We start from the raw sequence: 23714 nt of genomic DNA, 5'->3' as shown, positions 1-23714 counted from the left end.
CACGGGGGAAAGCAGTGTTTTATTCTGCATGTGTCAGCTGTCTCTCACTCAAACTGCAAAGTGCAGGCTGGATGGTGCAAGGAAGCAAGGAGAGAGGGGGCTAGTCTGAGTGATGATTTAGCTTTGCAGTTATGCTTGCAGCTGGGCATAGTTACTGCTGGAGTGGGAGAAATTTGAAGTGGGAGAATGGTCTGCAAGTGGGGTGACGGGAAGGATATAGGACTGAGCTGGCCTGGCTGATGGGTCAGAGGTGAGCTCAATCTGGACCTTGCTTAGAGCTGAAAAGGCGGAAGAGGGCGGAGATTGCTGAGTATTTCTGTGTATCATGCTTTTGTTGTGGGATGGATTTGCACTTGTTTTGGGAATAACTAGTCACAACACAAAAGGTCTTTCTGGTTGCTGAGAGGGATTACTGGGGAAAAGAGACTGTTGCAAATTGTTATTCTGAGTCTGCAAGGCAATGGCATGTGTAAAGAATGCTGTGGATGTGAGTAGTTTCTGTGTTTAGTATGCTGGTTTAGCAGCATGTATCGGATCTTACGTTACTAATGCTTGCCCTGTCTTTTCCTGCTTGGTCCTTGTACTTCCCTGGCTTATACTTAGGTCTGACACTCAAAGCTGTCCTCCTCCAGCCTGAGCCAGTCCTAGATCCCCATTATTCTGCTTATTTACAGAACAAAGCCCTGCCGGAACTGATGAGTGGAAGGCTTGTCATTCTTGGGGCTTCTGTCTACAAACATTAAAGAGGGGAAGTCAGAAAAAGAGGGAGCTGACAGCAGGAGCTGGGAGCTGGCTACCTGAGGGCTGTTCATAGAGGTTTTACTGAGCTGCAGGGGCGCAGTCCAAACCTAGCCCCAGACTGTATATGGCCTTTGGGGTTTAGAGTGCTTGTGGTCACTGCCAGTTAACCTTAGCTGAGCTATCAGCTTGGACAGAGCCTGGATATCGTGGGTTACAAATGTATGGGTGAGATTTTAGTGTCTTTTGAACAGCTGACTCTCTTTTCCTCTTGGCATAGAGAAAGTTGATCCATACCCTTATTATCGACTATGACGGCCCTGTCTGTCCAGTCTTCCAAAACTTTTAAGGAACTGAAGAGCTGCTCTGCTTTTTTTCACCTGTTAATATGCCTAGAGGATGTAGTCGCCATAGTGGTCTTTAAGGCAGGTATCTCAGCAGACTGCAGGGAATGTGCACAGTACCACTGGCCTTGTCTCCCAGTATTGTGGCAGTGACTAAAGAAACAACCACCTGGTCTTTTAAAGAATTAGTCTCCATCTCTTCACATGAGATTATCTTTTCCTACTGAGCAGTGTTGCCTCTGAAAACTAGGTGGTTGTAGACATGGAAAAAATACTGAGATTATTTCCTCTCTTCAGTCTGAAATGCAAATCGATTTCTGACAAGTCCATGAAGAGTCTTCATTGTTAGCCTTTTCCCTGGTGACTTGTGAAGCTCTAGCTCTCCTGAATTTATTTTTCACACAGAACAGCATGTATCTTTTCCCACTGTTGACCTCTGACTGTGCTACAAGGATGAGAAGTTTTGAAGGGAAGACTGTTTCTTGCAGTAATCACTGTGGCAGCAGGCATTTGTTGAGCCTAGGCATTCAGGACAATACTCTCCTGAGAATAATTCCCAAGACAGCCCTCACAGTTTGTGCCTCCATTCAGAGGACAGTGCCTTGTATGCAGGAGCCAGCTGTCTTCCCTGATACAACACAGGTGCTGTGTAGTTGCAGCCATGGGTTTCTGAGTGTCCATGGGCTTGCTCACTCTTTTTCTCTGAACTGTTTTGTGGAAAGAAGGCCTGGTTGCTTGCTGTGCTTCCCACTGCTCTGCTAGTGATTGTTACAACAACAAGAAGTAACCCTGCAGTGATTTCATCAAAACACTTACTCCCTGTGGTGCATTTCAGCTTCTTATTGGAATAGTTTGGATTAACAGAGCCTTAGAGGAAGAATAAAGAAGTCTTTGTGTTTGTCAAGGATTTTAACTGGTGAGTAAGTGGCAGCCTCTGAGTTTGCAGAGAGAAAGAGCAACTTGATCCTGTGTGTTTCTGTTTGCAACCATGTATATTTTGTTTTGCTGAGAACCCAAGTTATTTTTTTCTTCTTTTTCTTTTTTTTTAACTGACATTTCTATCGTCATTATCCCCAGAGAGCTTGGTTTTCTCTAAGCTTTATACCTGGTGTGGCTGCTTTGCACCTGTGTTATGCACATATATAATGCCACCAGTATCACATACAAGGTAATGCTTACTGTAATAGTTATACAGGAGATGTAAAGCGATGGGCTTTGGTGGTGAGTGGTACATGTAACTGAAACCAGAATTTGACCTTCCATAATAATAATGGAGGACCAAACAAATATCCAAAAAATGACATTAGTCCCTTGTATGACCAGGTACTGCAGTAATGCAGTTTGTCAAACACAGAGGTCAAGTGTGATTTGAACTGAGGTGCAGCTTGTTTTAAAATATTAAATAAACACATTTGAAACTTGGAGAGAACAGTAAGTCGTCTCTGACCTGCACATCACAGGCTGAGTAATTTTCACCCAGTCACTCAGGGCTGTAGTTGCAATTATGACTATGCAGGAACTCAAATCACGGTATATGTCTGGATGTTCATGGAGAGAAAAAGAGTCCATTTACTTTTTATGCTTGCTTGCTCTGGAGCTTAGGAAACCTTGGGCAGTCTGAGGAGGAGTGACGTTGGACTGTTAGCTGTATGGATGGTGTGTGAATGTTTCTAATTTAATTTACCGATGGATGTTATGTTCAGCTTGCATTAGCTAAGTGTTAAATGACAATGAAGGTATTAAGAATTAATGGAAAATGGAGTACAGAGAGGCGATTGCTTTTGAATAGTACATTTTTGAATAATTGCGTTCCCGGTTGATTTGTTTTTATAGATCTCTTCCATGTCATTCTTTGTGCTTTTTTGAAGTAAATTTTAGTGAGGAACAGATGAAATCTAATTTGCTATGTGGCTTGCATTTAACAGATATTTTATTGCTGTGGCATTTTATGTAAGTTATTAATTGCAAAGCACATTATGATGTGCAATTCTAATTATAGTTAATTTGATTACCCTTGCAACACAGTACAACTTTACTTTAGGAAGCACTTGTTAGCCTGTAATAAGATCTTGTAGTTGGGAGGGAAAAAAAACCCAAGCTGCTTGAGCACTACATTTTCATAGTGCCATGCTTAAAATCACAGTGCCCTATTCTAGTGCTATGCAGGCATGGAACAGCATGTTGTCCCTCTCCAGCACTGCTGCTGAAAGTGTTGGAAAGACTATCCATAAGGATAACTGTATTTAGAAATTCTATCAAGAGTGATAAATGACTTTCAGTGCTACAGTCTTAACATGGGTCCTGAGAGCACTGTGTCTAGCTAAAAACCTGCTTCCATAATGATGGGTAAATGTGCTGAGCTGCAGAGATGTGTGCTCCTTACTCTTGCTTTCAGATAGACCATAGATGGAAAGACGGTCTGATAATGTGGATGCCAACCTGGGACTTAACAATTGTAGTTCAGTTTTCTAGTTTAAAGCTTTCTGAATAATCACTGAGGTTCATATTAGGCTTTTGTGGGACTGAGTGATAGTCCACATGATATACGGTTGCTTATCTGTGAAATAGAGATAGCAGTGCTCTTCTGCCATCCAACAGCATGGTGAGGATGTGTTTCATTCAGAAATTGCTAAGATGCAGTAGTATGGCCATAGAAGTACTGAGATGGAGGGACTAAACAGTGTCACAAACCATTCTATCCAGTGAATGCTCTCATACATACTTAAATGTAAAAATCAACCAGATCCATACATACACTTCAAAAACATTTTTTGGCAAAATCTTTTGCTACAGAAAAATGCTCTACTGAGGGAACACAACTTTCTGCAAAAGTGTTTTGGTTTCTGTGAAGCTTCCTTCATGAAGGAGCCTTTGTTACAAAAAGAATTCACTGACTTTGTCTGCGTGTGCAGCCCCTTGTGAGTTGGGAAAGGCCTAAATTCAAGTCCAGGCTCTGATTCAGAGCAAGGCTGTAAATCTGTTATCTGCTACCAGGTGATAGGTGCAACAGCAGTTACTGGCTTTTGTGATTTGGACTCCAGTGGAGTGATAAGAAGAAATTGCAGAACACTTCCATGCTGTTCTCAAAAGCAGGATTTTTGTCTTTTGTTTTCCACTGATGACGATTATGTTATTAAACAATTTAAACACAGATCTTAGATCATATTGAGATGTAGTGTAGTCCCAGTTGCAGTTTCTTTATTTGTTGATCATTACTTTTGTTTTTACCTTTCAGGGCGTACTGATGGTTGGTCCTCCTGGCACTGGCAAAACAATGCTAGCAAAAGCTGTTGCTACAGAATGTGGAACAACATTCTTCAATGTGTCTTCCTCTACCCTGACATCTAAATACAGAGGCGAGTCTGAGAAGCTGGTCCGCCTCTTGTTTGAAATGGTACGTCCTTGATGATGTGGTCTGGGGATCACTAAGGTGAGGAAGGACGTCTCTTGGTTTCCTGCCCCTCCAGTAGCACGCTGGAAGCACAGAGTTCATTGAACTGACACCCTGTCAACCAGTTAGAAAAACATCTTTGTATTTCCATCCTTTTCTGGGTTGTTGTTGAGGATGGGACATCACCCATGTTCAGGGTAGCATTTTCCAGACTAAACGTAGAGTTGTGACCTTGACAGAAATCCAGTTCTTATTTCGTTATAACAAGCCCATAGGAAGTAGATTTGAAACTGGAAGGGATTTGGAACTGTTATTCTGGAAGCAATACATGTTTTAATTCTGTCTCTGTTTTGAATGATGCACACAAGCCTCTCAGTGCAGTTGTGGGTGTGGTCCATCATGCAGGGTATGTAAAGGACATGCCCGTGTGGACCTATACTGAAGAGTCATTCACCTCTTTGGGACCCTCACTGCACTTCTACAATACTCTCAGTTAAAACCTATCTCTGTTAAGATAGGCTGAGCTCCCTTCTGGCCCCTATATTTACCCTTCACCAGCATAAAAACCTGGACATGAAAAGTGCCTGTATTGCGATTGTGTGCCTTTTCCCTTCTGCAAGACCAGTTGCTGAGGAAAGCCAGCCAACACTGAAAGACCCCTGGACTCAAGGAGTACAATTTAAAGTGTATAAATTCAGCATACGCCAAATAGTTTGTAAATCAAGATCTTGAATTATTTTCTTGTGACAGGCAGGGAAGATACATAGTATGTCTAGTGGGACTGGGTTGTGGTCTGATGAGGGCCTGTGCTTGCTGCTGGAGCCTTAACAGCGATGTTTTCATTTGAATAAAGGCGAGGTTTTATGCTCCAACAACAGTCTTCATTGATGAGATAGATTCCATCTGCAGCCGCAGAGGCACGTTTGATGAACACGAGGCGAGTCGCCGAGTCAAGTCAGAGCTGCTTGTGCAGATGGACGGTAACAAGTGTTTAGATCTGAGTTTGGGGCTGGGGTGCTGTTTCTTTACAGGTGAGAATGTAAGAACTTGAGCAATCTGGAAAACCTGGCCTTCTGGATAGGGGAAAAATAAGGCAGAACTTGAGAGTAGTGTATTTTTGGAGTGTTTGAAGGCAGATAACTGAAAACGGTGTTCTGCTTTGTTTTTTCTAAAACGGACATTTTGATGGTAAATTGAAGACTCAAATTTAAGCAACAGACTCTAGGAGAAGCAGGTAATGGAGATTTGTGCAGTTTAATAGAGATCTTTGATTTTGATGCGATTTAAGCAAATTTCTGCCCTTCGCTGGAGTCTCCAGCTTGAAGACTGCCATTGTGAGATCTGATTTTGCTGTATTCTGTGGTGGTAGCTAATATTACCCTGTTAGTCGGATTTAGTACCTTTTCTGTACAGGTGCACATAACAAGGATGACCATCTGAGGAATACTGTATGGCACAGTGGTTTGGTAACTACCTCTGTATTGCAGCTATTGTGTAGCTACCATTTATAATGTCCTCAAATGTGCAGGTTCGTCATGGTAAACTCAGGGTAGGCAGCCTTTTGCCCCAAAATGATAATGGCTTTGCAGTCCTCATTTCAGAGGCCAGGGAGTGATTCCTATTTCTTCTATGGCCAGATTTGACAGAGGGAGCACTTTCGGTAGGACTAGTAGGGCTACCCTCACATATGACTGTGTTATTAGCACTATCAAAGAAAGCCTTCCCCTGACTCAGCGAAAGAATGAACTGTCTCCCTCTCTGTGACGATGGTGGTCTTGTCACACCTGAGCTATGGGAAGTTTGGAGAGAGGCACTAGGACTATATAGAGCTGTTGCTTAGCTCTGTCCAGACTTTTACAACGTCTGTTCGTGCAGTGTTTCTTAGCAAGCGTTTCAATCAATAAGAGCTGTGGAGTGAAATTGCTCTAAACTGTTGTGCTTGCAGGGGTAGATGGTGCTCTGGAAAATGATGACCCTTCCAAGATGGTTATGGTATTAGCTGCTACAAATTTTCCATGGGATATTGATGAAGCTCTCCGACGGAGACTGGAGAAGAGAATCTATATACCTTTGCCCACAGGTAAGTTTGCTACGAGCATTTTCCTTTAAAATGGCCTTTGCAGGACGAGCTTAGGATTACTGGTAGGACTGTTGGATTTCAGAGGAATCTTGATGTTTTTGTGATGAGCAGTGAAATTCAGGGGTTAATTGTTTGGCTGCGTTGCTTTATTTTTAAAGAGAGAGAAAGAAAAAATACGACTACTTGCTTGGGGGCTTAAAAACAAAGAGCTGCGGCATTTCATTGCAAGCCCATTGATGAGTTCTTACATTTTGAAAGAGAGTTAGTTTTAATGAGCCTAGAATTATTTTAAATGTTTAACAGTCAATCCTTGAGTGATCATCAAAGGCAGCCTTTGGACATGTTCACAAATATTGCAAATGCACTCCGTGCCCTTGCAGACAAATGCAAAGAAGTGGATCCATGAATTTTCACTTACAGGCTTAGTTCATTGTAAATCACTGCTTGCTTGCATCTGTGACTGTGCTTTGAGTCACTCAGAATGCAGCAGGCTGATTGCTTTCCTGCCCTAAGACGTCTCAGTTTGTATTGTCTTTCCTAGCTGTCATTCACCTGTCCTATTAATTTTGAGATTCCTATCACTTGAAGTTTGCATAGCTTCATTTCTTCTTGGTACAGTGGATGCCTCATCTCCCTGCATGAGCACTCCAGATAACAAGATGCGTGTTCATGGTGACAGCAATTGTGATTGAGTTTAGCAGGTATAAGGACACTTAATAGTTCTACAGCTTGTCTTTGTGGCTTACAGATGGTAACAGCTCCTAAAAGGATGCCTGTCTTTATGACCAATTAGTCTAAAATCCTATCAGCTTTTGCTCTTGTTTCTAATTAAACCAGACTGGGTTTTGACACAGTGTATTGCCCCCTGGACAACATTCGAGATGTACTCCAGTTTTATTTCCAGTCTTATGTTCTGTTGCATCTATTCTGCAAATAAGAATGTTGAGCTGTTCTGGGCAAGTCTAAATGATGCATTTATAAATGTGCTGTGTGATCTGATGTGGTCAGGCACTTAAATTGAAAAAGTGTTATAATAGTCATATATACACCTGTATATTGTGGAATTTGATGGAAGTATGTATTCTACTATGTTTCATTTTCAAAATACTGCAAGGACTTCTGTAGCCCCATAGCAAAGATTAGAAGAGAGTTCTCTGATACAGGATGCTCTCTGCAGGTGTGCCATATGTACATTGTGCTCTGCAAATAATAAATCCCCATTTTATAGCTAGTGCCAGTTGTGTGTGATTGATAACTCATGTTCTTGACAGTTCTGCAAAGAACACAAAATCAGCTTGAGGGAAGATTTCTAATTTCTTTCATATTTCCCATCTCCCCAAAGTTTAAAAAAAGATATTTAGGGTCATCAATAAATAAAACGTAAGCGTGGACATTTCCTGAAGACTCTTAACCTTTCCTACTGCTGCTTCTTCTGTTGAGGTTGTCCTCTTTTCTAGGTCATAAAAATTGGTCGCTGTGGAAACAAAGATGCTGAGCTGGTATATTTTTCTGTACAGTAAAGCCAGGAAAGCATCTTCTTCTTTACCACCTTTGTGCTGAGTAACACTGAGGCCTAAAGCTGTCAAATGTGAATTCTCTCTTAGAAGCCTAGGCTGCTTAACATATGTACCCAAATGCATGTGTGCACATCGCCTCTACAAGAAAAATGGTTAATTGGCTGCATAAATGCTCATTTACACAGCTGGTTATCACTGGGTGCATACTGCATCTGGGTCTGAAAGTGTGATACCAGTACATTTGTATTGTAAATATATGTTTACTGTATTAATGTATCTGTTTTCTGTCAGGCTTCAGCAGCTTTCTTGGGTCCCAACTGAGTAAAGTGCTTAAACATATGCTTAAAGTTCAGCCTATTGTTAAGGGGTTTGCGCTGTCTGAAGCTCTGTTAATAGAATCCTCATTGTGGTTCTAATGAAACTGTGTGAATAATATGCAATCAAACACTTGGAACAGCAAGTGAATCCAAAGGGATGTGAGAAGAAGCAGACATTTGTAGGATTGTGCTTTTGTGCCCTTGGGTAGTATGTGACCAAATGCTTTGTCACCTGAGACATAACAGACATTTTTAATGATGTATGACTTTGGAAAATGGCTCTACAGCATACCGGTTTACTACTTTTAGCCATATACTTTACTGTATTAGATTGCACACTTCACTATGATTTGTACTGTCTCTTTCCTTTTCTTATATTAAGCCCTTTTGGTTTTACTTTTCACTGAAATATCTAAGTTGTGTTATATCTGATTTTAATGTCACAAGTCTTCAAACATGTATTTGTATGTTGTAGCAAAAGGCAGAGAAAAGCTACTTAAGATTAATCTTCGGGAAATAGAACTGGATCCTGATATCAGTCTTGAAGAAATTGCTGAGAAGACCGAAGGCTATTCTGGTGCTGACATCACTAATGTTTGCAGGTATCTTATTCTCCTTAATCTGCAAAGAAAACTGCATAGAAAGTCATCATTTGCATTATGTGATAAAAGGCAATCCCACTACAGCTGAAGCCATGCTAACAGTTGACTATGTTTGAAGGTCCAAATCTACTTACTGGAACCATGCACAACTGTCATGTGAGCAGTCTAAAGACCATGGAGTCTTTCTGTAAGATGTAGTCAAGTTTTCTGAAATCTGAAGAGAAAAAAATCTCTGAGCAAATCTCATGTTGGCTGCATTTACTGCATTTGTCTGCATTTGTTAACGTAGTGCAAAACAGGTTTGGATTTTCAATTTTTTTTAATACCATTAGTTTAAGAGTTAGAATTTTGTAATGCAAAGGAACCTTTCACAGAGTACTTCTGTGAAGCATCTATCTATATGCTCTGTTTGGACAACCCCAGTGCAGCATTGTCTTAGTTTCTGCATGAATCTTCTAGGTGCAAGGGTGATACAGATAGTTTATAGCATTAGTATTGAATTTATTTCCATTCTGTTCCCATGATTTCTTTCACTTTTTGACAAATGAGTCTTTTCTGGTGGAGGGATAAGTATTTGAAAAAACTTATTGGAAGGAAGTCTGTGTCCCCTTATAACATTAGGATCCCTGCCAAGAGAAATTGATCCTTTAAGAACATGGCTTGGGATTTTTTTTTTTATCCTCCCCTGCTGCTTTTCTGAAATTGTGAAATGACTCTATGGTTTTGAAAACCGGGGGTGTGTCATGCAGTGCAATAGTTAAATTACCTGTTCTCCCTGAGGCCTGTGTTATCCCTTGCTGGGAAAAACTTGGGGAAAGAGAGAATGTAATTTCAAACTGCATGTGGGCCATGGTATGAGAAATGAGCAGTATTCTCTGTGCCAGCGGGCCATGCTGGCAGCATCCAAGCTGGGGAGGAGTCACAGAGCAGCTAGAGCATGAGGAACCACAGGCACCGATGGCTTCAGCCCTGCTGGCCCATGTGACACTACTGTCTGATGCCTCCTGCTCTGCCCTTTATGGATTCAGGCACTATGTGGGAGTAGGCAACAGAGCTGGGCTGCTCTCCAGACACTTGCTGACTGTCCTTTTGGGCTACATGGTAGAGGGAAGATTGAAATCTAAGAGGATGGAGGTGCAAAATCCAGGCTACTTAAAAAAAAAACAAAAACCACCAACAAAAAAGTCTTTGAGTGCCATTCCTCTCCCATCCTGCCCTTTCGTGCACTGAAGTTGTAAAATTTCATCTCTATGAATCATTGTAAAAGGTTTTCAGTTTTATAGTTTTAATTATCTGTGCACATTTACCATATGCTTAAATGGGTTTTGATGCCAATGTGTTTTTTACTTTGAATTAATGTAGTGATCTGGGAACATGGAAGCTGAGAAAGATGTGAACCACATCTTCTATGGTAAATAAATGCTCTCTTAAGTGTTCCTGCCAGTGGTTTCTAGCAAGAGAATACAATCAAAATTCATAGGCTTACAGCACATGCTGCTAGCAATTAGCTCCCATACATTGTCCTGTGTTTCCAGGGATGCCTCTTTAATGGCAATGAGACGACGTATTAATGGCTTAACTCCAGAAGAGATTCGTGCACTTTCTAAAGAGGAGCTTCAGTTACCGGTTACCAAGGGGGACTTCGAGCTGGCCCTGAAGAAAATATCCAAATCTGTTTCTGCTGCAGACCTGGAGAAGTATGAAAAGTGGATGGCAGAGTTTGGATCTGCTTAATCTCAGTGACAGCTCTCCTTTGCAAGAGTTTTATGGCTTCTGTTGTTTTCACTTGCAAAATGAGTTAGAAATCTTTTTAAAGGTTTAATAAAAGGTCTGCCTCTGCCCCCATCCCATCCCCTTCTGGTGACAAGATCTTTTAAACTCCATTTGCCTTTAAAGGGAATGAACACAATAATAAGCTGATACTGTAAAAGATACAGTATCAAGTACTTTACTTGATACTGTAAAAGATACTGTCCTGGTTTCAGCTGGGATAGAGTTAATTTTCTTCTTGGTGGTTAGCACAGGGTTGTGTTTTGGATTGGTGTGGGAACAGTGGTGTGGTTGGGGACTTTTTGGTTTCTCAGGCCTTGCCAGCAGGAGAGCTGGAGGGGCACGGGAAATTGGGAGGAGATACAGCCAGGACAGCTGACTCGAACTAGCTAAAAGGGTATGCCGTACCATGGGATCTCATGATCAGTATAGAAAGGGGCGGGGGGTGGGTCACCAGGGTTATGGATTGTTGCTCAGGGACTGGCTGGGCATCAGTCAGCAGGTGGTGAGCAGTTGTGTTGTGCTTCACTAGTTTCTTTTTCTTCCACCACTGTGGACTTCATTCCTCTCCCCTTCCTCCTCCTTTTCATTTTAACTGTTGCTGTTATTATTATTATTGTTCTTTCGTTTTTATTTTATCTCAGTTGTTAAACTGTTCTTATCTCAACCCTTGAGTTTTATATTCCCTTCTGATTCTCCTCTTGACCCCTCTGAGTAAGAGGGAGTAAGCGAGTGACTGTATGGCGCTTAATTGGTGGCTGGGGTTAAACCATGACAGCCCTTTTCTACACCTGATGCGGGGCAGTAAGGGTTGAGATAACAACAGGTCCAACCAGACTGGGTTAGAACAAAATTGCTGCCAGTATTCATTGTATTGGGTCAATAATCATTGGCCACAGTGCTGATTTCTCTGCTCTTGAAGTTGCTGCCCCATGGTCTCAGGACCGCGTTATTTAATTTACTTGCAGTATGTTTCCCGTTGTGCTGTTTATTTTCCTTGGGACCTGGGCTAAAGTTACCATAGTATTGTACTCTATGGTGCTGGTTTATGATAGGATGGGCTTGCTGGTCGTAAAACTAATCTGGTCTGTATATGTGGTGGTGGCGGTGTCACCCCTGAGCGCCGCGTGGTCCCTGGCAGGGAGTGCCAACAACGGCACCTTGAGGGTTTTTTTCCCCCAAAGACTCAGCCTATGGGCGGGGTCCACACCTCCCCTTCTCCCCACGGCTAATTACTGAAGCACATAGGATTTTTAGAAATTCTGAATATCTTTGGTCTGTTGAAAGCACCATAGTGCAGGTCCTGACCCTATTGCTAGGAATACTGAATGTTGTTTTCATCTCCTGGACCTGATGGGGATTTAAGCAACTAATTGTAACTACTCTAGTCTCCATGGCAGAAACAACAGCTGCTCCAGCCCCAGCAGCTGCTCCAGCCCCCATGGCATGCATTGCAGCTGTTCCAGCCTCTGCGGCAGGCTCCACAGCTGCTCCAGCCCCTATAGCGGGCACTGTAGCTACCTTGGCCACTGCACCGAGTGATGCAGAAGACCAACCCAAGTCAGTATCAGTGGCCCCTATACAGAGGAAGAAATGGAAGTGGAAAGCAGCTTATTTGGGAAAGGGCAAGGATGAAGCTGGGCCATCACAGGATCAGGATGAAGAAGGCGAGCAGGAGATAACCTCTTGATCCCTTTGAACTGTGGGATATGTGGAAAGATTATGCCCATCAATCAGGTGAACACATTATCACCTGGTTGCTTTGATGCTGGGATAATGGGGCTAATAGTGTAGAATTAGAAGGAGGGAAGCCAAGCAGCTGGGATCACTTTCTAAAGAAGGGGGCATTGACAAGGCCATTGGAAAAGCAACGCAAGCCCTCAGCCTCTGGAAGCGACTCCTGTCAAGGGTTAGGGAAAAGTATCCCTGCAAGGAGAATATTACATGTCACCCAAGCAAGTGGACTGCAACAGAGAACAGTATCCGGTACTTCAGGGAATTATCTGTGAAAGACTTGATTTATGATGACCAGGACAATCCATGGTCACCTACAGATCCCGATGAAGTTCTATGCACAGGACCCATGTGGCAGAAATTGGTACAGGGTGCACCATCATCATATACGAACTCATTGGCAATAATGTGTTGAAAAGATGATGCACCGCCATCAGCGGATGAAGTGATTCACCATCTCCAAGACTATGAAGTTAGCGTCTCTACCTCCATCATCTCAGCTGAGGAGAGACTGATCCAACAACTTGACGAGGATATATCCCACTCTCCACCTGTACGGACCTGCATCTCAGCTATCAACTGTAGATGCCCTGCTGTTTGGGAGGGAGAATATAGGGGATACACACCACGGGGTACCCTGTGGGTTTACTTGTGGGACCTCGGAGAGGACATGAGGAGGTGGGATGGAAAACCTACCTCAACCCTGGAGGCATGGGTGCATGAATTACAAGGAAAAACAATCACAAATGGGGAGTCTTCCAGGAAGGCTGCCACTCCAGTCTCCAGAGGGCGGTTTTCCAGAGTGATAGGACTGACTTTACTCTTGATCCTGTGAAAAGGAATTCTAATCCGTTCTGGCAAGACATAAGTGAGCAGAACCACTCCACGCTACATCTGCTTAGCACCACTTGCCATCCTGGTGGGGAATCCTGTGACCAGGATTAGGGGGGCCCTGCCTCCAGGCGGGTGAAAGACAGGGATAACCAGGTTTACTGGACTGTGGGGATCCAAGGGCCTGGCACATCAGACCCATAGGAATATAAAGCTCTAGTAGATACTGGTGCACAGTGTACTCTAATGCCATTAAGCTATGAAGGAGCAGAACCCATTTGTATTTCTGGAGTAACGGGGAGCCAGCTGGCCCTGGCTCCAAGGGCCATGGGGGAAGCTTCTGGCAGCTTCTCACAGAAGCCACCCCTGTAGCTCCCCCCCTACCAAAACCTGCCACGCAAACCCACTGCATCAGCACACTGGTCTCCTGGGCCTTGACATGTTAACCACTAAGGCAAATGCTGCCCAAGTGTGTTTACTGTTCAATAGCAAGGACTGCCAGGGTATGTGTGACAGCTCTACAGCACCTATCTGATTGCGTGAGCAACTTTTGAAGCTGTTTTACTGTCCCTGCTTTGTCTGTCAGTATTCCTTCCTCTTTCTTTGTAGGTGAAGACTACGTCTTGGATTGATCCTGTCATTATAAAGGGCTTCTCCAATTTGCATGGAGAAACACCATAGAAATTCTGTCAGTCTTGCATTTGACATGAAAATCAGGGCTTTAGAAGTGTGTTTCCATGTAGCACTGCAGAAAAATATCTTCTGGGGGCCCCAGAGTGTTTGAGACACAGCTGCTGTTCCTATCTTTCCAAGGATAGAGCATCCCCGCTGCCTAGTGTTAGGCCCTGTTACACTCCTGGACAGGGAGGTTGGTGCAGAAGGAACACCAGCTTTTACCCTCTCCACCTACAGGGGGAATAAATGCTTCTGTCCTGACCATTTTGCATTAACTGCACAGCAGAACCCTTGGGATTCACAATACCTGTGGCCATCAGACTACAAGGAGCAGTTCTGTCTGTATTGGAAGATGAGCAAGCAGAGGCTCTGTTGACTAGAATTCTCGGATAAATTCCTACCAGGGCTAGTCTGTTCCTCCCTGGGAATAAGCGGACCTTTATAGAGAGAAAGCTTTGAAAACATTGCTACAGCCCGTCGTTTCTTCCTTATGAAAGTTGTAGGCTGCATACATTACTCTGTTTGTTTTATTGCAGTAGAAATTAGTAAAGCTGTGTGAATCTTTTGTGCCCAATGCCAGATCAGCACTTCGTGGTCTCTTACTAGAGAGGCCATTGCTGCCCAAGGAGCTTAGTCTACACAGGCAAGATCTGGAAGGGAACAGACATGCATGCCAATATCTTAACCTGTTCAGCTGCCCAGGTGCAGTGCTGAGATTCAGCAGTTGCTGCTTAGAAAAGTCTTAAGTACCAGTTTTCTCAGTTTCATATTATGAGCAGCAATGCCCTTCCTGCTGATGAAAGCACAGTATTTACCTAAAAAGTCATTCCTTAGCTGTTTGATGAACCTTCTACCTTCAGGTATTAAACCTTCCTCCTGGACATTCGGCAAAATTCACTGTACTGGGCGTTCCCTCTTGTGGGAATTATTCAGGTGCTACAGTCTTTTTCTCTGAAGGTCATGATTTCTACCCCGAATATGTTTTTCCTGTACACGTCTGTTCATCCTTTACTGCTGCAGAACAGAAAAGCGAAAGTTTCCAGGCTGTGGACATTTATATGTAGGATGGTTGTGCCCATGCATTAGAGCCGTGACTTGGGCCCCACCAGATCAGGCACCCTGGAACGTAGACACCATCCTCTCCCTGCTGAGACTTTTTGGGATAGAGATCTGACCCTGTATGCTGACCCTTACGTCTTTACCCAGCCATGCTGGTGCACTCACCTAGGTGGCCTTGGACACTGGGTTATTAACTCAAGAGGGGAGCCAGCAGCGCGGTGCAGCAAGGAACCACCAGGGAAGGAAAGCCGACAGTGGCAGCAGCTCAAGGCCCTAAGGATGAGTTTATGGCTCAGTATAAGTTCATTTTGTGTCCCACTGGTGGAAACCCTTGTGTAGGAATATTGGATTCCTCAGAGAACACTGTTGGAGCATATCGCAGCCTGCTGCAGTAGTTTGTTCAGTCTGTGTCTGTATGTGTATGGAGATCCATGCGCACACGTGTGTATGTGCATATATACACACACAATGTGTGGTGCCTCAGTAGTTTGTACCTAAATTACACAAAAACAATGTTTTAATTCCATGTTTACATGTCTCTTTCTAAATATCTGTGAAGGCCCTCTTGGGTGACACTTTAATTTTTGTACAATGAGCAGTCTGGTTGTATGAAGTAATAAACATACATGTAGTCTGTTCGTCTCACTCAAGCTGGGATGTGAATGCTTTGCTGGTAGCTGTTTCCAAAGGCTGCCATACAACGCAGGTCTTCTTTCAGCATGTCACAGTGGTGTTGGACTCACCAAAGCCCTGGATGGAGAGCAGATAAAGCAGAGTCTGTTTTTTTTGGATAACGCTGTCAGCAATACTTTTCCTTCTTAAATTGGCCTTTCATTGCCACAAGCTATAAAACGGAGAATGCTCCAATGCCCAGCACATGGAAGGAGGGTGGGGGAGAGGAGAGCTGAGGCCCCAGCAGATGTTCAGTGTTAGCACCTGATTCAGACCTCACAGAGCCAGGCAGGCTTTTTTATTGCTTGCCTCTGGCCTGGAAGTATAATCAGGCTCCAGAGAAGCCATATCATCAGCTGCCTACTCACCAGAAGACTTTCAAAAGCAAAACTTATGTTAGGAAAGAGCTTTCGAACTTGGAAATAGACTCCGAATCTCCTAGGACTGAGTTGATTATTTGAATTTTCTCACTCACTTCCTTATGAGAGAATGTGTAGTTTCCAGGGCTTCATAATGCCTCAGACATGAAAGAGCAAGCAAGGGAAATTGCTGATGAGGGGATTCTGGGAGAGGTCAAGTCTTTGCATAGAAAGTTCAGCTCACCCCAGTTCAAAAGAGCCTGTGAAACAGGAAAGGTGTTCTGATCATGGTAAAGATGAAAGAGCTTGTGTGCTCTAAAGAAGTCCTCCATCGAGTGAGCAACGACTTGGCTGTACAATCCAGGCACAAGGAGGTGGAAGGAGTGAAGGAAATAGTGACTTTCTGGGGGGTCTGTTTTTGGAAGAAGCCACCCTGAATCAGATAGTGGACTGAGATATTTTTTTTCTGGATCTGCGGTGGTACGTGATGAACTTGCAGGTGACACTGTGCTGCTGGGGAGGGCCAGAGCAACACGCTGGTGTAAAGCTGGTGTCAGCACCATGGCAGCAGCCAAGGCTGGCTCTGTGATTTGCCCACCAAACAGCGCTGGAGGTGCAAGCTGCAGCCAGGCTGGGCAGGAGGAGTCTCAGTAGCCCTCTGATGGAATAAAACAGACCACAGAAAGCCACCCAAGCTGGTGATAGCAAAGGCAGAGGGATGCTGCTGTTCAGAGCATGTGGCACATAGTCTTTTCCTGCTCACGGTAAATGTTTCGTGAGAGCACTGTGCGAAACCTTGGCTGTGGCTGCCTCAATTACCTGTTTCAGAGCCTGACTTCCACGCAAACCTCAGAGCTGCAGCAGCAGGTGATGTTCCTGCCTCCACTGCACGGGGGCATTTGACCCTCTCTGCTTTCCAAGCCCGCCTGGTTTTATATGCTGGTTGTGACCTGCTCTTCTGACCCACTTACCACACACAGAGTTGTTCAGTCCCTCTAATGCAGGAGCTCCGTTTGTGCAATACGGAGCTGTCTTTGGATCAGCTAAAGCACCATGCTCCTACACATCTGCACCTAGGTGTCTCAGAAGGATCCAGGTAATTTTCCTCTTCTTTCAAAGGCCCCAACTAGTATTAAAAGCATATGGGATGAGACGTATTGGCTAGCCTAGTTGCCCAGTGCAAGAACACTTACCTCAACAGCCAAGGAAGTGCCACGAAGAAAGTGCTGGCTTTGTTATGAAGAGGCAAAGTGTGGGGATGTTCCTATTCCTACTGCATGGACAGAGTTAGGGTCATATTGTTTCCAAGCTCTATTTTCTGCCTTTTGTGTTTTTGTGACTTTGTTGTAGTAGGAACATTTTTCTTGGAATTGGAGGGAAAACATGGGGGTTTGTTCAGTGTCAGGATTAGGGTTTTGAGGATCCCATGATCTGGTTGGTACATGAGGCTGCTGAGCCCATTCCCAGCATGCTTACTTCTGGGGGAAGGCGTTATGCATCCTGCTCGGCTGTCTGGCTTTACAGTAAGCAGTGTAACTTTGTGCAAAGTCACTTAAATAGAATATTAGTTTGGCAAAGAGAGACATTCTTACTGCCAGTTTACAACTGTGTTGCTCCTATTTGTGAGCAGTCCCTTGGGTAATTTGTTCAACTGATGTGAAAGAGACTGTCTTAGAAGTAAGAATTTTTTGAACGTGACTTTGGAGAGCAAGAAAGGTAGAAAAATATTTACCTAGAGGAAGATACCTGAGTACCCAAGATGTTAAGAGCTGAAATTTCTTCTTTTTGTGGCTTTCCTTTTTGTCTAGCACTTATAGCAGTTATACTGCTGGGTTGCACTTTCTGGTTCCAATTTGTTTTGAAATAATTACCATTGTTTATCCATCTCTCAGACAGCCTTTGCAGATGAATTTGTTCCACAGAGCCCTCTTTTGCTTAGCGGTTGGTGTTCTTGCACAGCGTGTTGTGTGACATCTAATTGAACAGGCTGATGGCATGAGATCTTCCTTGTGAAGTAAAGGTCACCCAAATGGTGAAGGTGAGAGAAGCTGCACTGAATACCAATTGGACCGGTGGTAACAGAAACCATAGCAACTCTGCACAAGATTTATAAATATAACTGAGAAGAAAAAGGGAATAACCTTAAGGAGCTGCTGACAACACTGCAATATGCATGTTGATAAAAACGGTGGTCTTTGCGTATTTGCCAGTGAGGACAACATATGTAAGAGGGTGGAAGTGGCTTGGTGAACAAAGGGAGCCAGCTGCAGGCACCGCCTGCAGGTTTCAGCACCCAGCCTTGCTGCTTAAAAACATGCCAATCTGCAGGGCCAGTTTGTTATGACCCCTACAAAAACTGCCTTTTAAGTAATCAAATTTGACTTCCTAATAGCTTGCTTCCCATCTTGAAGTGTTTTCAAGCTTTGGGATGTGCTGGGACTGGAGTGTTTTTGGAGGACTAGAAGAATAAGGAGGTGTTTAATAGTGACATGTTTCTGTAGGGTCCTGGGGCTTTGTTGTGCTGGGTGCCTTTTAGGTGCACCAGAAGAGATGCTGCAAATGCTTACGAATAGTTGAGGTGGTAGAAGAATGAGGAGAGAAGTGGAAGTGAAGTCACTCACCCAAGGTCCTGGGATCTGTGCAGGAGACAAAACTGCCCTCTGACTCCCAGTTCCTGATTCTAAAGCATACAGCAGTGTTTTTCAGTTGCTTTTGATTTGCAGCCTCCTAGCATTTTTTTGTACTGAGGCCAAATATGCCTGTATTGTGAATTAAACACAGCAACTTTTTTTTAAAAATAACTTCTGCAGGCCCTTAACAGGTACTCCTGGGGGCTAAAGGTGGTCGTTTGAAAAGCACTGGCCCATGTCATCCTAAACTTGCCTGAATTCCTTATGGAAAGGAGTCTATAATGGATGCTGTTGATTTTATTTTCTTCTTGTTAGTTTGCTCAGAAAGATGAAGCTCCGTGAATGTGAGGTGCTTCTGGGGAGTTTATTTACAGTGGGTTTTTTTCTGTGCAGATTAGCATTTCATCAGCATATGGCACAGCCATTTCAAATAAATATTTGGCTTTTCTTAATTTATGCCTATGTAGAAAGGTCCCTGAGTATGCATATCTATCCCTCTGTTGTATCTAATCAGACATTTCTACCATGGTGCTGGGGGACCGGGCTCCTCCTCCCTCACCGTGGAGCTGAGAGCTGTGATCCACGGAGTCCTCCCGCGTGGGATGAATCCACCTGCCTTGCCTCTGGGAGAGCAGGGTGGGTGGCAGCCCCTCCACTGGCAGGGCTGCCAGCAGCACACCGGTGGCACTGCTGCGTCAGCCTCCTTCTCTAAATCCTGGGAATTTATATTTATTTAAACTGGGAACCTGCCCAGTTTGAGCAAACACTTGGCACCCCATCCACGCTCACCTCCTTCACCCGCCAAGGCAGCTGTGCTTTTGCAAGATACAACCCCCAGCGAAGGCTGCGATGGCATGCTGGGCTGCATCCAGTGCCCCCAGGTCCAGGCAAGGGAAATCAGTGGTGAGGAGAGGGAAGTGCACTCCCCCAGGTATGCAGTATGGGTGTGGATGCGAGAAGAGCAGTAGACTTACTTTAAAACAAAGGAACAAATGAAGAACTAAACAGTTTTAAGATGGAATGGGGCCTGCCGCAGCCAGTGACCCAGGAGGCCTTTTCCAGCTCTGTGGCATATCCAGATGTTTTGTGTTCTCACAGATGATTTGGAAACTTTCTACTAGTTTCCAATCTAAATAAGTTCACACTTGATTTGTATTCATCTGTTCTTGTGCTAATGTCATTTCTAACAAATAGTCCTTACTCCTTGATATTTATCCTACATCCCTGAATGTATTTATAAGATCATCATATACAGCAACACCTTGTGCTTTGTTAGACTACACAGGCTCCTTTGGTCTCTTTTATAAGACAGATTCTCTTCAGCAACCTTTCTTTCCACCTAAGCCTGTTTGTTTGTTGTTGTTTTAACACAGCTCCCTAGAAGTGTACATGATGGGTCCATAAGCTGCATACAGCAAGCTACCGAGTAAGGCAAGGAAAAAAAAATTGCCATCCATGGTACGTTGCTGTAATCAAGCAAATAAATGGAATATTTGGTTGTATGACCTACAGGAGGGCAGAAGGCTTAGATATATTGTTATCGCACAGCAACTAGGGCTCATTGGGTAGCTGAGATGATGATAGGCAGTGGGATACACACAGGGAATCAGGCAAAGATGCAGGACGTCTCCACATGATGGCAAGAGAAAAGATTTGGCTGTTCTGTTCACAGGAGATGAAGGTAGATGCACCCCCACGATTAGAGACCACAGCATTTCTGGGGATGTTTGGATAGTGCTCAAAGGGGAAGAAGAGATCTGGGACCAGCTAACAAGCTTCAGGGGTAGTACGGCCACCAGTAACCAGGGATGAATGTGAATGTGGAGTGCCAGGATAGATCACGTCTACCTTCTGCCAGTCTCCCTGTCTCTGCCTTTCTCCTGTGTATGCACAGGGCCCAGCCAGGCCTGGGTTATCCTGGGGCTTGCACTCAGGTCCCCACTGCCACAAGTACCCAGTTGTTCTGTGCAGGACCCTGCTGGTACATGGTTCTCCAGGGCATGTTCCTTCCTCTTGAACTGTCCAGAAGCAAAGCCAAACTGCAGCCTCCCAAAGGGAGCCATTAAGCGTTTGGCACCAGAAACCCTATTATGTGAAAAATGAACCCACTTAGATTGAGTCTGTTCAGCAGATTCCCTTCATATCTGGTGGTGGTTGTTACAGCCAAGGTGGGAGTAAAGCTATTGCACTTCTGTTTCTCGGTGATGGGGGGGTATTTTGTGTTTTTTCTGTTGTGCTGCTCTGCTGGGACTGTGTGGGTGTGCTGGCAGCCTGCAGCGGCTACGAGTAGACAGACATCCATAGCTTTGCTGCAGATCATTTGGGGACCCTGGGAACATGAAGGCTTCATCTCCCATTAGAGACCCAGCAACTCTGCTTCTCAAAGACTTCTTCAACTAGAGGGATTTTATACCTTGTTTCAGCTCTCAGACCTTCTACTAGGAGTTACCTGCAGGCCGCCTGGCCAGTGTTTTCCTCTAGTGGGGAACAGTTTTAAGAAGACAAAAAACCTTGTCACACTTAAGAAGAAAAATGCCTGGCCAGATTTGGTGAAGGACAGGAACAAGCTTGTGTCTGAATGCACCTGACACAGCTTCCCAAAGGGGAGTCACTCTTGCTTGAGACGGTGTTGAGTATGATCAGGGAGTTCCTGCTGCTGGAGCTAGTCCTGGGGTGATGATGCAAATGTGCAATTGAAGATCCATGGCTGCTTTAGGGAGCCAAGTTTGGGGCTTCTTTTGCCCAGCTGCAGATATTTGTGTCTGAGCTGGTCATTCATATTCCCTGTAGAGCAGGTGGAGAAACGTGGGCAAGGCTAGGATGAGACTTCTCTGACACATCTGAGATGTCTTATATAGGATCAGATGAGCAGCACCTCCAGAGTGCCATTTATTATACAGGGAGTCATGGAGAAGCAGTTTAGAGGATGACCTTTGGGTGAGAGAAACCTCTCTGTGTTGGTCTGTGTCTCCTCAATGAGTGGTTACCTACCTTCAGATGTCTCATGGTCCCTCAGTGTCTTGGGTGCAGACACAGAGCACACACACCCTTGACCACCCTGGTATCTGAGTCGATCCCAAGCTCTGTCTCAATGCAGCTCTCCTCTGCAGACAGTTGAGCCCCTTCTCACTCCCTGGAAGTCTCCTGATTTTAGTTTTTCCTGAACCAAGATTATCCCAGCCTGGCCAGGTGGGACCAGCACACTCTAAGTAGTGATGCTGAGTTGGTCGCATGGAAACGCTAAGGCTGTGCACCTTCGTCCTGGCCCCTCCTGGCAAACACCGTGAGCAGAGGGAGATGGGACGGGACATTTTTCCAGGGGAACCTGTAGGTACCAGTACTGCTTATGCAGGATCTGCCAGGGGACTGTAGAGGAATGGAGCTGGGTTAACTGATAATATACAGCTGTGTGCTGGCTTCAGGGGCGGTGGGTTGGCTGACGGAGACAAGGTGCAGCTGTGGCTGGTTAAGGTAAGAGGTTGCGCAGCTGAGGAAGAGAGAGCAGCCGAGGAAGAGAGGAGGATGAAGCAAGGAGAGAGAGGAATGCACACCCTGGATGAGGCGAGATGAGCAGAAGGCAGCAGAGGGACTGTATGAAGAGCATGCTGGTATGAGATGGTAAAAGACCTTGTTGCAGCTTGATAGTTTTTGTGCTGTGACAGGAGACAGCAGAGGGGATTCCTCCTTCAGCAGCAGAGGGGAAGGCACGAGAAATCTGGGAGTTATCAGGGGCCTGAAGAAGGCTGAACATCCAAAGCTCAGGCTGTTGTACAGATGCTTCCCATCATAATTTCTGCAGCACCTTTCCCTCAGACCACAGCATCCCTCAGGTCCCGAAACAAAGTCATCTTTCCTTCAAACCGCTGCTGCCTGGCAGTTGCCAGTGGATCTGCTGTGCAGGCAGGCTGGGCGGTGGGAAGGGTGGGATACAGCCTGGCTTCCACTGCGTGTCTGGGTGATCCTGAAATGTGTAACGTGGGCATGGTCCAGCCGGGGTCAGCAGGCGACTTTCTGACAATACCCTGCAGTGCAACGACCGGGCTAGGAGAGGTGGTAAGAGATGGACACTGCCCATGTCTGCTCCTTCCTTAGCTTATGGACAAATCTGAGCCTCAGGAGGGTAGGACAAGGGAGAAGGGGGTGTTGGGAAGAGTTGTTTCTTTGCACTGGCCTTTATTTTACACATCTGTCCTGCCTGTCTTCTTCTGGTTGCCTGTGGGGCTGGGAAGCCTTTTTTCCCGCTTTGATATATAACTTTTGGTTCCTTCCTCTCAAGCTGTGGAGTTTTGGCAGGATATAGGCAGGCTGCGCTTGTGCTCCAACCAGCGTAAAAATAACTTGGGTTCTCATGTCATCTTGTTCACTCTGGCGAAGGGGATGGAGATGCGGGAGAGGAGGTGTCAAGCGGTGCACTTGAGGTGATGCAAGGGAACAGCCAGGTCTCTGCATCCTTCAGGACAGGGTTAAGGTCATTTCCAGCTAGTCCTACCCTCCACCCTGCTGAGGGCGCTCCTGGAGAAGGTGATGTTGCTTACACCAAATGCACTAAAAGGGGGATGGATGATGAGTGTGCTCTGACTGTGGTCTGTGCTCTGGGACAACAGATTCGTAGTTTATATGGCTCTGGTGGTTAAGTCGTGGTTTCTCATAGCTGGTGAGTTTCGCTAGCAATGCGGTAAAACCAACTCCCTAGATCTGGGTTGCAGAAGGACTCGCATGCCCTCACCTTCTGCTTGGACAGATGCTTGTGCTCTGCAGCTGGGGTAAGGTAATTCACCCCAGAAATCCCCTTGCTGCTTCAGAGGACTGGTTGCCCCCTTGTCTCTTAGTGCAGCATGCTAGATTTTCATCTTTTTATGAGAGGTTTGAAGCCGATTCAGAAGACTGCTCAAAACATGTCTATTGCCAGGCTGCCCACTCCCACCCATCTTCCCCTGGCAATGCAAACCCATCCCTGAAGGAGATGTGGAATCTTTCCTTCTGTATGCTGGTGAT

General features: G+C 44.9%; 1 protein-coding gene across 8 annotated transcripts in view; it reads left to right on the top strand.

Annotated features, from left to right (window-relative positions):
* The window catches only part of KATNAL1 (katanin catalytic subunit A1 like 1), a 41170-nt gene extending 30336 nt beyond the window's left edge, over nt 1–10834 (top strand). For all 8 annotated transcript variants that reach the window (XM_080376445.1, XM_080376441.1, XM_080376443.1 and 5 more), the window contains 5 exons: nt 4318–4476; nt 5327–5453; nt 6419–6553; nt 8863–8989; nt 10525–10834. In XM_080376445.1, the coding sequence (XP_080232571.1) occupies nt 4318–4476; nt 5327–5453; nt 6419–6553; nt 8863–8989; nt 10525–10723 (747 nt within the window). In that variant the 3' untranslated portion in view covers nt 10724–10834. The remainder of the gene's footprint in view (nt 1–4317; nt 4477–5326; nt 5454–6418; nt 6554–8862; nt 8990–10524) is intronic.
* The last annotated feature ends 12880 nt before the right edge of the window (nt 10835–23714 follow it).

Source organism: Falco punctatus, assembly GCF_963210335.1.
Source record: "Falco punctatus genome assembly, chromosome: 2".
NCBI lineage: Eukaryota > Metazoa > Chordata > Aves > Falconiformes > Falconidae > Falco > Falco punctatus.
Note: the sequence above shows the minus strand (reverse complement) of the source record. Positions and strands in the feature narration are given on the sequence as shown.